At 40.1% G+C, this 16,047-nt stretch overlaps 1 protein-coding gene across 5 annotated transcripts; it reads left to right on the top strand.

Annotated features, from left to right (window-relative positions):
* Nucleotides 1–987: 987 nt before the first annotated feature.
* me2 (malic enzyme 2, NAD(+)-dependent, mitochondrial) lies at nucleotides 988–15,738 on the top strand. 5 transcript variants are annotated; one of them, XM_035640043.2, is made up of 16 exons: nucleotides 988–1,004; nucleotides 1,153–1,490; nucleotides 5,564–5,717; nucleotides 8,615–8,748; nucleotides 8,868–9,017; nucleotides 9,212–9,287; nucleotides 9,473–9,634; nucleotides 9,742–9,955; nucleotides 10,557–10,654; nucleotides 10,980–11,093; nucleotides 11,231–11,342; nucleotides 11,622–11,764; nucleotides 11,906–12,008; nucleotides 12,345–12,415; nucleotides 12,994–13,092; nucleotides 13,391–15,738. In XM_035640043.2, the coding sequence occupies exons 3-16, from the start codon at nucleotides 5,604–5,606 to the stop codon at nucleotides 13,550–13,552; spliced, it is 1,752 nt and encodes a 583-aa protein (XP_035495936.1). In that variant the 5' UTR covers nucleotides 988–1,004; nucleotides 1,153–1,490; nucleotides 5,564–5,603; the 3' UTR covers nucleotides 13,553–15,738. The 5 variants fall into 5 exon arrangements, with proteins under 5 accessions (XP_035495936.1, XP_035495933.1, XP_035495932.1 ...); XM_035640040.2 differs by lacking the exons at nucleotides 988–1,004; nucleotides 1,153–1,490 and adding an exon at nucleotides 1,971–2,142; XM_035640039.2 differs by lacking the exons at nucleotides 988–1,004; nucleotides 1,153–1,490 and adding an exon at nucleotides 1,972–2,142 and having other exon boundaries at nucleotides 5,561–5,717.
* Nucleotides 15,739–16,047: the final 309 nt, after the last annotated feature.

The following is a 16,047-nucleotide window of genomic DNA, read 5'->3' as shown; positions in this document are numbered from 1 at the left end:
ATGATTTCTTATATCTCATTTGTAAATGCATGGCTGGATGAACCCATAACCTGTTGACCCCCATGTTGCTGTAAAAATTTGTTCCAAACTCTTTATTTAGGTATATGAAATTTATGTGAATTTTGATCCAGAGACATACTGATATATACACTAATATAATAATTTAGGACCCGCCCCATGACCTTTATAATACATGGTATTGTATTTTAATGGTTCATATTCACAGACAAATGGAAATTAATCAAACAACTACATACCCAACTGAGACACCTTGGAGCCTTTGGGGAACCTGAGTCTCTACTCCAGCCCTGTGTACATGTAATTGTTTGACCCAGTGCATTTAAAATTAAATCTGAGGTTAGGTGACCAATTTAAACCGCACCTCTTATGCCCTCTAGTGTTTATATAATTATGCCAAATTTTACAGAGCTCTTTTGTGGTGCACTATATGCTTATTTTGCAAAAACAAAACACTAAATAGGCATATCTAAATAAACAGCACTGTAAAATATTTTTTTGTCTTTTCAAATGTTTAGATTATATCCATCATGCAATACCATCTGTAACGCCCCTGATCTGTCCCAAATTCATTCAACCACCAGATTGTTAGGACTGACCATGCGGGTGGACGTGAACAAAAGGATGAGGCAGAGGCAGGAGATCCAATGAACCCCAAACGTGGGCGTTTATTTACAGATATACATAGGTTATGGCAACAGGGCTGGAATTAAGGGCGGCGTTATACAGTGCCCACCATTGGGTGCTACCACACACAGAGGTGCTCAAGGTGCTTTATATATACATATATTCAACCAAATAAACATATCTGACAAAACAAATACTAATAAAATCACAAACTGGATAGAATTCATACCCAATAAATTCTAAACACAACTTAAAAACTAACAAATATCCAGCCAGTTAGAACCGTCCCGGAACGATAAACAGGCGCTTGTTTCCCCGGGACTCTTTTAATCGCGCACAGTGGGAACTGGAGAGCAGAGGTGAGTGTAAACATCAGACATGAGTGTTAGATTATTTTCTATTGTTCAACTGTTGTGTGCAAATGTATTTAGTCATGCTAGTGATTGAGTGAGCCACGGAATGGCCAGTCGGTGCTCCACTCATCATTCCCGAACTTTATCTTTACAGGTGGCGTGGCCAATCCCACCACCCAGCATCATTAACATAGTGATTCCTTTTTAACACAACCAATAAATGTTTTAACGGAGTCCCTTCTTTTGTCATCATTACAACTATTTCGCTGGTATAAATAGTGCTTAGTGTGCAATATGTAATATATACGGTGCTGAGACGTAACGGAGACTGAGAGGAACCTCCCGTCGCGTTCAGAATCTTCAGCAAAAAGGAGTCCTGCCTGCAAAATACATCTGGCCCCTCACAGAGCCCTGACCTCAACATCATCAGTCAGTCTGGGACCACATGAAGAGACGGACAACACTGAGACAGCGGTCCACAGAAGAACACAGGCAAGTTCTCGGAAATGCCTGGAACAACCTCCCTGCCAAGCACTTTGTCTATTCTTTCTTCGGAATAGACAAACGGATAGTATCAAAACACTTCTGATAAATTAGTACTGATGTGCCAAAAGACGTTCGTATTTCCTTTAATCCTCGCAACATTATTTTATTTTTCCTCGAAAAATTATTATTATCATCGTTTAATCACGACTTTATTATCGTAGTATACAGACTTAATATAGGCTTTCCCCTTTGAGTGACTCTCATACTCCGTCTAAAAAAAAAAAATCAATCAAAGAAATCTTAGAATTTATACAACAAAACACAATAACTGAGATAACCAATCTTTACGTTAGATTGACTTCCCGCCCCCCAAAAAATCTTGCGCGTACCTTTATTCTTTACGGTAACCATAGAGGAAACCCCAACACGTGATTGGACGAGAAGTCGAGTTCTTCTACTCTGCGCGTGTGCCTCTTCTTCTTCTTCTTCTGCTGCTGCTGCTTCTTCTTCTTCTCCTCGCCGGTCTGCCGCATGTGCGGCTGCTGTCCGGGCAAAAACCGAGCGCCTGCGACACAGAGGGTCATTCAGCGAACTTCACGGAATAGTTTACTCTTAATAAACAGTGGAACCACAGTATTATAAAATTCAACAGCAGCAGGTGAGTCGAACCGTTATTCTCTTAACTAACTGAGGAACGGTGCCTAAGTCGAAGTTTCATGTTTCGGAGTTAGAGGTGAGGGGGGCGGGGCTTCTGAATGAATGACAGCATGTAAGTCATCAGGCGGTGCGCGTGTGTTTCTTCTCGTTGGTAAAATTGTTTCTGTCGGTCACGTGTTCGCTGACACCGGTGCTCGCATAGCGTCGCAGCTCGGTCCGTCTCGGGGTAAGTTCGTAGCTAGTGTTCGCTTGTAGCAGTTGGTGGTGTCGCTCTGCTTGTTGTTTTGTGGCTGGTGTGAGAATGCTAGGCTAACTCGTTAGCTTGCAACCGCAGGCAAGTGTAGTTAGGTTGTTTTTTCTTTTAACATGCTCATCAGATTTTTCCGCGTATGTCGGGTTATTGTGCGTTGACACACTGCAGTGATATTCATTCCCTCCTCTTCCATCTCCAAACGGAGGATGCGAGCACAAGGAAATCGTGAAGCCAAAGGTTTTGATCGGCATATTTACAACAGCAGCATAAAATAAGAACAAATATCCCTCTCGGATTCTTCACTAAATGATTGATTCAAATTTCAATCATCACTGTCAGCTGTTGAATGCATCTAACTGGGACAACTTGTCTTGCAATCAGTTGATAAAACCGTGTCCTCGATATTTTACATGGGCTTTGCTATTCAATCGTCAGACACTCTTACTCATGAATTGACAGGACATAAATGTCTTATAGTCTTATAATAACACTGCCATGTCAGCAACAACACACCTACCTATGAGTAATGACTGTTTGTCCATTGGTATAGGTATTACAATAACGATGATTCTATCTTCTTTACAATTTCTTTTCCTTTTATACCAGTGTGTACTCTGATCCCTGTAAAATTCACCCCTAAGACCATAAAAACACTTTGCACATGAAACCAAATGTGTGCTTTTGATTGTCTGCTTGGCTAAGAGAGAATACATTGTATGCATAAGAGAGCACTGGCTTTCTGTTGGTAAATAGTTTTTATGTGTTAAACTGTCTGTCTGTTATTACATTATGCGAACAGGAATCTATATATGTTTAGGACGGCCCCCTATAAGGCAGAGGAGAAAAATACACGTGACTCTTGATTCCCAAGACATTGTTTATACCTATTTATATCTGCATTCTTCCAAAATTTCTCCTGGGTGCACTGTGCTTGGTAACACCGCTTTCTCCTTTTAATGGACCGCAATATAGCTTTAGCTTTCAAGCAAAGACTCAAAAAAAAGTATATACAATTACGGCAAAAGGTGGCACTATAAACATGAAGTGAAGAAATCCAAATGCACAATTCTATCTGGGTTGGTGGCCCTGCCTTTATTTATTAACCAAAGGTTACATGTAACAGAAGATATTCATGTAGACCAGACAAGAGGCTGGAGTTCAGAGGCTGCATCAAGGCTGTTTGCCTCTGAATATCAAATCAACAGAGCATTCAAGTTTCTGTTTATTGTCTGTGCTGCTAATACAGTCTGCTGCTTTGGCTCAGGCTGCTTTACTGCTGCTGTCTAGGCAATGTTTCCTGGATACACTATGCGGTTGTAAGCCAAGACTCAGCCAGCTGGCAATGCTTGTAATTACTTTCATCAGACATTTTGGTCAAAGAGAGAGAGGCAAATGATGAGAGATCTTCCACTGAGCTTCCTCTGAGCATCTGGGCAGACTCATGAAAAATCATACCTGGTACTTAATAAACTGCCAGAATCCCTCATCAAAAGTAAACCAAAAGTGCGATTGGCATGAAGATAACTGTTGAAATGACTATTTGATGTTGCCTGTGAGGGTCCATTTATATTTTATTGTGGTTTTGTGAGTGATTATGGCGGTGATAGCCTGGATAAGCAAGAAAAGAGTAGTGAGGAAGGAAGGGGGCCAGAAACATGCACAGATGAAGTGCTGTTTGTCACATCAACTGGTCCTCTAGGTTTGTTCTTTTCCCACCTGAGCTCAGCTTCATGTTCCAGGCCATGAAATCATTCAAAGTAATAAAATTAAGCCGTTTTCTTCTTCCTTTAATTTTGTAACGACTGTTTCTTCATGGATCTTGCATTTCAAAGGCAGTACTTCTCATTTTTCGAGATCTGCTAGCCTCAGTCACTGAAGGAACAAATATAGAAACTGCATAACTTGCTTACAGGTCCAGTTGCGTTTCCTCTGGTTTGGGTCTTGACATTAAGCAATGACCTTTTGGTCTAGTAACCATCACCAGGGAGAACAAAGCTGCTCTTATTTGTCTATAAGATCGTAAACACAGCACAACAACATATCAGTGAATCACAGCTCACATGCGTGGCATGGCTCCTACAACGAGGATAGTATTCCAGTCCACCATCAACAGCTGAATGTATGATTGTGGCCCTTGTGTACAGTCAGTTTGCAGTAATGTTTGCTTGTTGATGTGGCATCGTGTTTGGGTAATTCTGCCATCAGATGCCATCATGTATTTGCATATGATCAAATACTGACTATCACCATGTTACCATAATTCAACTGGGCCCCCGTCTTCATGTGGAGCTCATTGCGGAAAGGATTATGAGAATCTTTTAAGGCTTTGTTTTTCAATTCCTGGTCTAAATCACTTCTGTCAACAACATCCAGATTAATGACTCGCCACTGCCGTCAGCCTTTATAATCTCTGACCGCGGGACCATCCGTGCGCACCAAGTGCATTTGTCGGGTTCTGTGAGGGAGTAAGTGTGTGGCAGCAGCAGGTTGACAATCTTCATTGCTGATAGTTCAATGTTGTGCCAAGCTGTGTTAGTTGTGTAATGATGTCGTGTAAAGGTCGGAAGCAATAACTTTAACAACCTACCCACTCATTCAGACAATTGACATTCAGATTGATATGATTGGATTTGTCTTATCTTTGAATCTTAGGCCAAGCCAATGTTCATAGATGGCAATAAGATATTTGTTTTTCCAGTTGAGAGCTCCACAATTATAATCAAAGTTGTCCTCACCCATAATGTACAACAATCCATTGTCAACCGCTTTATCCATGTGGGGGTCGCGGGGGGGCTGGAGCCAATCCCCACCCTGGACAGGTCGCCAGCCTATTGCAGGGCCACACAGAGAGACAAACAACCATTCATTCTCATATTCACACCTACGGTCAATTTAGAGTCTCCAATTTACCTAACCCCATTCTGCATGTCTGTGGGTGGAAGCCGGAGAACACGGAGAGAACCCACGCATACACGGGGAGGAAATGCAAACTCTACACAGAAAGGCCCTGGTTGGTTTGAGCCGGGATTCGAACCCAGAACCTTCTTGCTGGGAGGTGAAGGTGCTAACCACTACACCACTGTGCAGCCCCCTTAATATACAACCACTTGACTGAGAAAAAAATGTGCAGCAAAGTTTTTAACTCTCTTTCTCTTTCCTATCTCAGCAGCTTTCTACCGGTGCACCTTCCACAGCAGTGACTGTCCACCATGTTGTCCAGGTTGAGGACAACCTGGTCCCTGAGGCCCTGTGTCTCTGTGTGCAGGTGGGCACACACCAAAGAGAAGGGCAAGCCCCTCATGCTCAACCCTCGTACCAACAAAGTGAGTGGATCACGGAAAAATGTGTCAGCATGGTTGTATAAACATATGGCTGTTTTACCAATGTGTCATGCAGCGTGTGAGCCCCTTTGTAGTAGATCCATGGCCACTGTGTCATGTTATAAAGTGGGCTAATTGACATGGATGGAAAATAATTGTAACATATGTCAACATTTTATAATATTCTTTGGCTACTGTGGAGAAAACAAAGACACAAGCCATAACTGGAGCATGTATAATGTAAAATGTGTATTTACCAAGGCTGTGGCGTTTAACAATTATCAGATTTCCTCATATTCCTTCCTTAAATTTTGCATTAATTTAATGTCCTGACACTCACTCTCTCTCATAGGAGTTGTTAATATCTCTGTTTAAATCCCGGGACGAGAAGAGCAGGCAGCTGTGTTATATTGTGAAGGATAGAAATGGCCTTTTTATTACTTTTTCCTATATATATCTTATTGAACATAAATATATTTACATTTCTATAGGCTGGTGGAAATTTCAATTGATCCCCATAGTATGATATTTCTGCGAAATATATAATATGTCAGCATTCACATGTAGTTATCACCAAATATACAGTCAATTTAAAAACCTGAAGCCCATCCTGCATGTACGTGGAGTTACACAGGGCAGTGTGAACTGTTGCAGCACAGACTGCTGCTGCTGTTTTCCTCTGCTGAATGACTCGGCCTTGAATCCCAAACTTGGTTTAAATTGAGACCATAAAGGGACGATTTTCAGGGTAATAGGAGACTTAAGAAATTTCCTTCCGTAATATTAATCTATTCAAAGCAGCCGTAGCTTTTAAGTAGTGGAAGCAGAGTTAAGACAAAAAATTTACTTTCCTGTTTCTAAAGAATTTGTCTTGGCTATAATTACTGACGGGAATATAACTTTTTTTTTTTGCTTTGTCTGACATTTTGTCATTTGTCATTGGACAATTGAAACTGTTAACTTGACAGAGAGCTGAAAAGCCTATGTGGGATTGTTGAAGTGTGTTGGGTTTCGGACCACACCTAGCATCACGGGTGGCTGTGGTCAGAAAATAATATTTTCATTTGCAAGTGCTTGTTATGAGATTTGTGGCATAATTATTTCTGCAATGCAAATACCTAAAAAAGGTGCCTTTGTCTATTATTATTTATTATTTAATTTTGCTCTTAATAATCCTTCTCACTGCTTTTTAAATGATGTGCTGTGTGTCATGTAAAGCACCGCCCTGTGTTAAAAAGTACTGTACAAACAAACACACACCCAACAGTGCTGATATGACGAGGACATTACCTAACAAATTACTTACAGTTTTTACATTTGTAACACAAGCCTGTGACTGCTGGAAGTGACTTGATCTCTCGCCATGCAGGTTATGCTTAACTTAGAGGCTAGACATTTTTTGCTAAATATAGACATGCCATCCTACATGTAAACTGGTCACAGGCCAGCTGGATCTTGGTCCTAGAAATATTGTACACACAGTGACTACGCTCACATGTAACAATTCTGGAACTGAGACCAAAGCCACGATACAAACGTCCACAATGCTGTATCACGATACTGGATGATGCAAATGTCGTTATCCCCAACCCGCTACCGCTGCCGCAGATTCAACCTGTTGAGCTGCTTATTTTGTAAATAATAAATCTTACGTTACACCTTACTGTGTGTATCTTAAAAGATCTATTAATTAGCTCAAGATCGCAAGATAAATCAAAGAATTAAAAAATAAGATGATGCTGTGCTGTGACCCCACATTACTCTACCTCCATTAGTTATGCAATACAAACCTTAACCATGTATATACAAAACACAGGACATCCTTTTGGTGAAATCTGATAGCAGGATAGATTCACTGTTTTGGGTAAATTAATTAACATGTCTATCAATTCTAAAATAGGAGCACAAAGGTAAAAGGAATTACAGACAGATATACTTATGAAAGCAGCTTTTCAGGAAATAAATTACTTATATTCGTTTCGCTAGGCTACTTATTCAGGCCTGTTTGAATCACTCTAGAGTTCTTAAAAATGGCTGTATTTCAGCTTTCGGTTCAATCTGAAAAGGGAAGAACAAAAACTGGATATCTGAGGTTTGCAGCATGTTGCATGATGTTGAGAGGAATTGAGAACTAGAGCTTTGTGAAATGAAATGCTGCATCAGTATGACTCAACATTTTGCCAGCGGAGCCCCCAGCTTTCATGTCTCTCACAAAGTAATCAGCCCCTTCCCAGGCCCCAGAAGTTATGGCTTCCATGTGTTGTGTCCATATTTCATTCAGGGCTGGGCTTGTAAACCTGCGTCCACCACGCTCTCCTACACTGCCGGGACATGAAAACACTGCACCCACCCTGCCTCAACTCCCCCATCCTCTCTTATGGTTGGGTGTTTCTGCCAATGGTGTTCTTCATTGGCTTCTTTGAGGCTACTCCCCTCACTGAACTCCTATTCCTTGTTTCCCCTGCTGCATATTCTCCCTCTGGTCTCCCTCCTTTCACTCAGCTGTCATCTTGTCCTCTAAAGAGTCAATATTTTAATTCTGTCTAAGTGCTCTGATGCCATCTCAAAGTCACATTTCAGGAGATTTTACAGAAAATGTCCAGAACAATATTTGTTGAAATCTGCGTTCTCACATACAGCCCCTCCGAAGACCTCAGTGCATGTCTGAAAGCATCTTATGTGAACATTTTCTGCAGCAGGGGTACCGAAAATTTGGTTCAGTGGTTAAACCTTTATTATGATGTGGGATTAAAAGCAACTCTCATTGGCTGCAAAACTCCTTGCACTGGAACTAGGTGATATTTAAACTTCAAACCCCGAAAGCCCCCAAGTTAACTTGACTTCAGATCATTTTCTGACGATGACAGATAGATAACTAAGTTGTGTGTGTTTCTCCGCAGGGCATGGCCTTCTCTCTACAGGAGCGACAGATGTTGGGGATACACGGTCTGTTGCCTCCCAAAGTGGAGAGTCAAGACGTTCAAGCCATGCGTTTCCAGAAGAACCTCAAGAAAATTAATGATCCCCTCGAGAAGTAAGCTAGAAAGTACAGCCACAATGTGCTCCTCTTTCTATTGCTTTTAATAATCTTTTAATAATTGTATGATTTTCCTTTATACTTGTTTACAAAATTTTTCATTGTTTTCCATACAGGTACGTCTACTTGATGGGCATCCAGGAGAGAAATGAGAGGCTTTTCTATAGGGTGTTGATGGAAGACATTGATGAGTTGATGCCAATAGTCTACACTCCCACTGTAGGCCTGGCCTGCACACAGTATGGACACATCTTTAGAAGACCCAAGTAAGGAGGCAGCCAAGCTTTAAAGAATCAACACCAAAATAAAAAGCTAAATTAATATATATTTTTTAACGGATACTGTCGCGAGTAAGTAAAGGCTTTGACTGGGGCAGCTAAAAATTTTCATAATTGCGAATGGGCGTTTAAGTTGTCTCAACAACCTTAACTGAAATTATGTTATTTATTTTTTTATTCAGAGGCTTGTTCATCTCCATCCTGGACAAAGGACACATCCGCTCCATCCTGGACAACTGGCCAGAGACTAATGTCGCAGTGAGTAACTGAAAACCTCACAACAGTGACAACTTTTCATCTTAAAGCGTGAAAGGAACTCTAAGAGCCATTCATCCCTCATAAACCTACAGACTGAGCTCAGATTTTAGAACTTAATGTTGAGATGGTTGATTATGAATACATAGAAATCCCATAACTGTCCTTATTTTCTATGTTGTCATCAGGCAGTAGTAGTAACTGATGGAGAGCGTATTTTAGGATTAGGGGACCTGGGCGTTTATGGAATGGGCATCCCTGTGGGAAAACTTTGCCTGTACACTGCCTGTGCTGGCATTAGACCTGAGAGATGTCTGCCTGTGACGATAGATGTTGGCACAAACAATGAGGTAGGAAGACTGTTTTCTATTTACTATGTGTGTCTGAGTGCTTAAGTGAGAGAAAGAATAATGGGAAAACTGTTCATATTCCTGTCTGTCCTTGTCCTCCCTCTCAGACTCTCCTTAAAGACCCACTGTACATGGGCCTGTACCAGAAGCGAGACCGCTCCCAGGCCTACGACGATCTGATTGACGAGTTCATGGAAGCCGTGGTGGACAAATATGGACAGGACACGCTGATCCAATTTGAGGACTTTGGGAACCACAACGCCTTTCGCTTCCTGAGGAAGTACAGGGAGAAATACTGCACCTTCAACGACGATATCCAAGGTTCACATATAAACGCTCACATGGATTTGCAAGTTGTCCTTTATAATGTTATGCATGTATTGGACAGTGACATTATTCTATCTCATATTATAGGGAAATCATATTGAAAGATTTGATTTTCATCTTTATTGTTTTCTCACGTGCGTCTCTGCAGTATGCCTGAATACGAGCTTTGTGAAGCTAAGTTAACCTATTCAGTTCAAATCAATGTCCGTCAAAGATCTACAAATTTCCTCTCCTTATAATTGTTTAATTGTTGGAGGAAATTTTTAAATGTACATTTTCTACCTTCTAGGCAGCAACTGGTGTATTTTAGTTTCACAGTGGAAAAAAAATAGAATGCAAGCAAGGTTGGAAAAACTTTGAAAATGAAAGCAGGGACCATTTGGAACAGCTGTGTTTGCATGTTGAAACACACTTGTTTAATTAATTATGTTATCTGTGAATTAAACCAAGAAAAGCAAGCATAATACTAATAACTTAAAAATGGACCCATGCTTCCCTTCTGCCGTTTAACAAATGGCAACACATCTGTTGTATTTAAGGCTAATACTTTATTGTTTACTGTTCTCTTCTTTATTTCCTTTTTTCATATTTCCAGGCACTGCGTCTGTCGCCCTTGCTGGTCTGTTAGGAGCTCAGAGAGTTGTTGGCAAACCCATCACTGAACACCGGGTGCTTTTCTTGGGAGCTGGAGAGGTAAGCTAACATTCCTTCATTAATCTGTCCATCTGAGTTTTCTTTGTCTCTTACATTTCCTCCATTTGCTCTCCATTGTGGAACATGAAACTCCCATCTATCAAAATTAGAAAAAAAGCCCATTTGTTAGTTATACTGCCCTCTACTGACCAGAGCTTATGATACAAATTAGAAATTGAGAGATTGTAACTCTAAAGAATCAAAACTCTGCTCGACATTCACTAGAACATTTAATGGAAAGATTTTTTTTCTAGTTCAAAGATAAGTATGATGAAGTTTTGCTGTTGATGTTCCGTCTAACTTGATGAGCTAAATTTCTCTACAGGCAGCCCTTGGAATTGCCAATCTGATTGTGATGGCCATGATGGAGATGGGGATGTCGCAAGCTGAGGCCAGAAAAAAGATCTGGATGTTTGACAAAGATGGCCTACTAGTAAAGGTTAGTGCTTGTAACTCAGACATTAATTGCCAGACGTCTGTGTGGCTTCCTGTCTGGCTCATCGTTTGTACAATGTGTAATTGGCGAACAGTTGTATTGATTTAATGCTGCCATCAATGAACTGTATGTGGCTGTAGGACAGACTACAGGAAACGGACAGCAATCAGGAGGCATTTGTTCACGACAGTCCCGGAGATGTACAGAGCTTCCTAGATGCTGTCAACACCATTAAACCCACAGCTATCATTGGTAAGGAGCCTCTCATTTTCTGCATTTGTGTAACTTTAAAGCCTATCAGTGCCGTTTGCAATAAGTTTGAGCCATTAATCAAGAATCAGAAAATTAATGTTTTCAGTTCTTACATAAAATCATGTTAGTGAGTAGATGTTTATTGTCGTTACTATTGCAGAATCAAACTGTTAAGGCTTACTTGTTATTTTGGGCTCATTATTCTTTACGCTATATATTTTGGTGCGTTTACATTTTTGGTGCTTTGCTCGAGCTTTTGTCTCTCTCACCCACTTTCAGGTGTGGCAGGAGCCGGGCGTCTGTTCACCCATGATGTCATCAAGACCATGGGAACCCTGAACGAGCGACCAATCATCTTTGCCCTGAGTAACCCAACCACTAAAGCAGAGTGCACAGCAGAGGATGCCTACACACTCACTGATGTACACAATTCTTTCTGTTTTCCTTTTTGTGTAACTCATAAACTAAGAATGTGTAGTTCCTTTGGTGTCATATAATACTCTTTATATTCTTTTCTTCATTTCCCGTCATCACTCTTCCACTCTGTTTTCGGTGTCCCACAGGGTAGATGTCTTTTTGCCAGTGGCAGTCCTTTTGGGCCAGTCACTCTGAGTGATGGCCGCGTCTTCACTCCTGGACAAGGCAACAATGCTTACATCTTCCCAGGTGAAAAGACAGTTGAAGTGATATGAAGATTTTCTGTGGTCTATTCCTTATTCTTTGGAGTCCTACTTTAAGATTAATAAATTAGCTAAAGATGTTGGTGTACATTGTCTGAGGCCACTTTTACTCGTCATCCATCCCTCGATAGTAGAAGGCAGAGGAATGATTACTTATCTCATTTGAGATGAAAACAACAGGTGATGTTCCCACATGTTTTATTTATAAATCGCTTCAAGAAAGAGGATTGACATACCATTAGCATATACTCTTTATGACCATTCTCAAAGAGATCGCTGTGTCCAGTTCACTGACGGAAGCCACACTGTGTGTACGTTGCAGGTGTGGCCCTGGCTGTGATCCTGAGTGGAGTTAGACACATCAGTGACACCGTTTTCTTGGAGGCGGCCAAGGTCTGAAGTAGTACGAAGTATCTCTCCATCCCAGCCCAACTTGCCCCTCACCCCATTCTGCATTTCCTCTGCTTGTCTCTGTCTTTTATGCATATGCACTGTGAAATCTTCTAAATCCTCTTTAACCCTTTGCTGTCTCCTGTCCCTTCTCTTTCTAGACTCTGGCATAACCGCTAACAGATGAGACGCTTTTAAAAGCCTGATCCTCCTTTGCACTCTTTCCATCTGTGTTCTTCTCTCTTTTGCTGAAAATTTAAAAGATCCTTTCTTCCCAGTGCTCCGTTTAATATTGATGCCACCGTCGTTTGCATGGTGTTAATATTAGTGGTAGTGATTTGGACATTTCTGTCACTTGATTTAACAATTCTTACTTTTCTTATTATCGTATATTATCCTTGTTTTGTCTCATGTCTCTCAATCAAAAGCACATAATACATTTATGACTACACACTGGTGTGGATGGCAAACAGCAGAGAAATGTGCTGTAAAAACGTGATAGCAGTAGCTGTCATGTCGTTGTTGTTTAGACCACAGAAATGTATCTTTATCTCTCTAAAGTATTTGTATACTCTTTCCAGACCCTTGCGGAGCAGCTAACGGATAAAGAGCTGGAAGAAGGCAGACTGTATCCTCCTCTTGCCAACATCAGAGAGGTTTCTGTCCAGATGGCTGTCAAGGTAATTAGAATATCATTTCTCTTATTATCATTTCAAACCTATATGCCCCAAATTTGTGCTTCTTTTTTTTTACCCTCTTTTGTCATCATCAGGTTTTTTTTTTTTTTTTTTTTCAAATCTCTGACTCTTACAAACCTGGCATGCCCTCACATTAATAGTTAGCTTTTCAAGACAACGGTTTCCTGTCAGATTTGGTTGTAGTTGCTTTTCTGTGCAGTTTGTCTTTGAACCTCACTCTCCGTCTCTCCTACTGCCTCTCAGTATTTTTGAGTGCTAAACCTTCTCTTTTTCGCTGCAGGTGACGGAGTATGTCTATGCTAAAGGCATGGCGTTCCGCTACCCTGAGCCTGTGGACAAGGACAGCTTTGTACGCGCCACTGTCTGGAACACCAACTACGACTCCTTCCTGCCAGACACCTATGACTGGCCAGCTGTCAGCTTCAGCCCCAAGACCGACTAGAAACAGAACAAACCCTCGTTGCTCCCCATGTCCTTATGTCACCCTCTTTCTTTGGCTTCCATTTAATTCTTAATCACAGATCTTCTGAGAGGATCATAGTTACATTAGTGCAAATGAAAAAAAGCAGTAGGAACCTCTTATTGCTTCCACGTCACTGCAATTGCACTAACTCAGTCTTATTAGATCTGCGAAAAGGTAGGTGGAAGGTGCTGCTTGGAAAGACGGGGACATTTGTATGGGATTAGCTTTTCTCTCTTCACAATATAATTTTATTTAAAATCTTCTCTGCATCACATGTAAACCTCCACAGATCTGCAGCACCACCTGTTGGGGGAAAAAAGCAGTGTGGATATCAGTTTTCATTGTTGAAACCTTGAGATAAGTAAAAATACCCATAGAAATTCTTCCAAAACACAAACACTAGGCAAAACATACAAGATAGTGGAAATGACTTGCCATGATTTGTCATGTTTGTGTCAATGTACAATGTCTGTGTAGTCACAAATTACCTTAGAATAAGTTTCCCTTTTGTTAAGAAATGCCAGTTATCTTTCTTATTTGAAGAGGTCTTTCACTCCATAGTTATTTATTTTAGTTGTGAACACTCCTAATGCAGAACGTTTAGCCTTTGGTTAACACTGAAAAACTCCATTCTTTATTTTTAGTCCACTCACTGCTGTTCTGATTAAAAGTGGCTACCTAGAGATAGGCAAACTTGATGCACAAGTTTTAACATGGAGAATGGGTTTCTACATTTTTTTACATCAAGTAGGCCTCTGGTAGCATAGCTGAACAAACGTTACCTGGTGTAAAACATACTGTTAAAGACTTTTTCAAAAACATTCAAGGAATCTTGCAACTAGACAACACATCCAGTGTCCACTCCGGCATTTTCTTTTTATTTTATTGTTCACGTGTTATTTCGTAGTACTTATTTTATTTTGGTGGGTTGTCTCCAGATGTTTTGCAAAGTCATTTACACGCTTTTGCATAAGTGTGACATACAAATGAATATAATCTGTGTGCAGGATCAAATAATTGGATAACATTATTTTCTACTTCATTTAATTTACTGTACATGCACTTTAGCATAATCTGAGACCGTCCGCTGGAAGTGTATTTATAAAGCTGTGGTAAATGTGTCTGTTAGCAGGTTGGTGTGTGGGTTTCGCTCCATGGAGCATGTTCAACATGTAAACACACCTCTGTTCTCTGTAGTGATCTACCATGATGTAAAAGAAGTTGTAACGGTCATATTATTATTATAATTATTTTTTTTTACACAGAGGTTCAGCTTAGCTCACTTAATGTATCTGTTTTTGATACATTTATAGATGGAAAATCTTGCTTGCTTATCAGTTCATTTACACTGTGAGCTACTAAAAAATCATATTATTGGCATAATAATATGAAAAAGGTCACATACATCTGGACCTTTTGACCTGGTTTTCATTCTCACTACCTTATGAAGAAAGTAGTTTCTGCACATGTCCTCAAAAAGATCCTTCGTTATGACTGCTGTACAGGTTTTGATGCTACTGGGTAGTGGTGCCTAAAAGATACTAGATTGTTACTGGCAATATTTATTTTTTGATGAAGAAACAGAGTAATGCTAACAAGTCAGCTTTAACTATCTTGTGATCAAAAAAGAAGCAGCTTTCTATTAAAGCAACAGTTACATATTTCATTTATACTATATTCATTTGTCTATTTCAGCTTAACACACTTCTCATGGGCATTAGCAGTGTCTACATTTAGTGTTAAACTTGGTGGATATGGTTTCAGACCTTCCTGCACTTAAGTGCCTGCACAGTGTCCAGTGTCTGTTCAGTCGCTCCAAGTTCCACAGTGTAGACATTGCAACATGCCGCAGGCTGAGAAACAATTTTTGTTGTATTCAACGTGCAGCTTCTGGTTGAGAAGACTTAACATATTGTTGAAGGCAAAGTTTTCTTCGCTCACTCATAGGATATGGATGGTTTTATTTGATAAAACAATATGTAGGAAATGTTAACACATGTCTGTTCAGTTGTTGTTATTGGATGTAATTGTTCATTGTAATTGTTGTAATGCGGCATCCTCGGTGATCCTGAAGTTTATTTTTGTCATATTACTTGAGCATTTGTATGCAGAGAGCAGCATGTTCAGTGACGTTAAAGTGCAGAATAAAACTTATTTTACACTGACTCCGTCTGGTGGATTTATTTGTTTTTTATTGGGTTTTTTGGAGGCCAATTCGTCCACATTTTTGGTTTTAGATCAACTCATTTGGAAAAAAAATGGGCACTGTTGTCCTCTAATACGAGTTTATTATTTAAATTGTGTTTTATGGTAATGAATTTCAATTGAACCTATTTTTAATGTGGCTGTAATGAGAAAAATTTAGCACAAGGAAATTTAGTCATAAGAAACAAGTCGAGTTTCTGAATGATTGTTGAACTTAAATTCAATTCGAATGTGATTTGAAAAGAATATATTAAATGAAACCATTTCCA

The sequence above is a fragment of the Scophthalmus maximus genome, chromosome 19, assembly GCF_022379125.1.
Source record: "Scophthalmus maximus strain ysfricsl-2021 chromosome 19, ASM2237912v1, whole genome shotgun sequence".
NCBI lineage: Eukaryota > Metazoa > Chordata > Actinopteri > Pleuronectiformes > Scophthalmidae > Scophthalmus > Scophthalmus maximus.
Note: the sequence above shows the minus strand (reverse complement) of the source record. Positions and strands in the feature narration are given on the sequence as shown.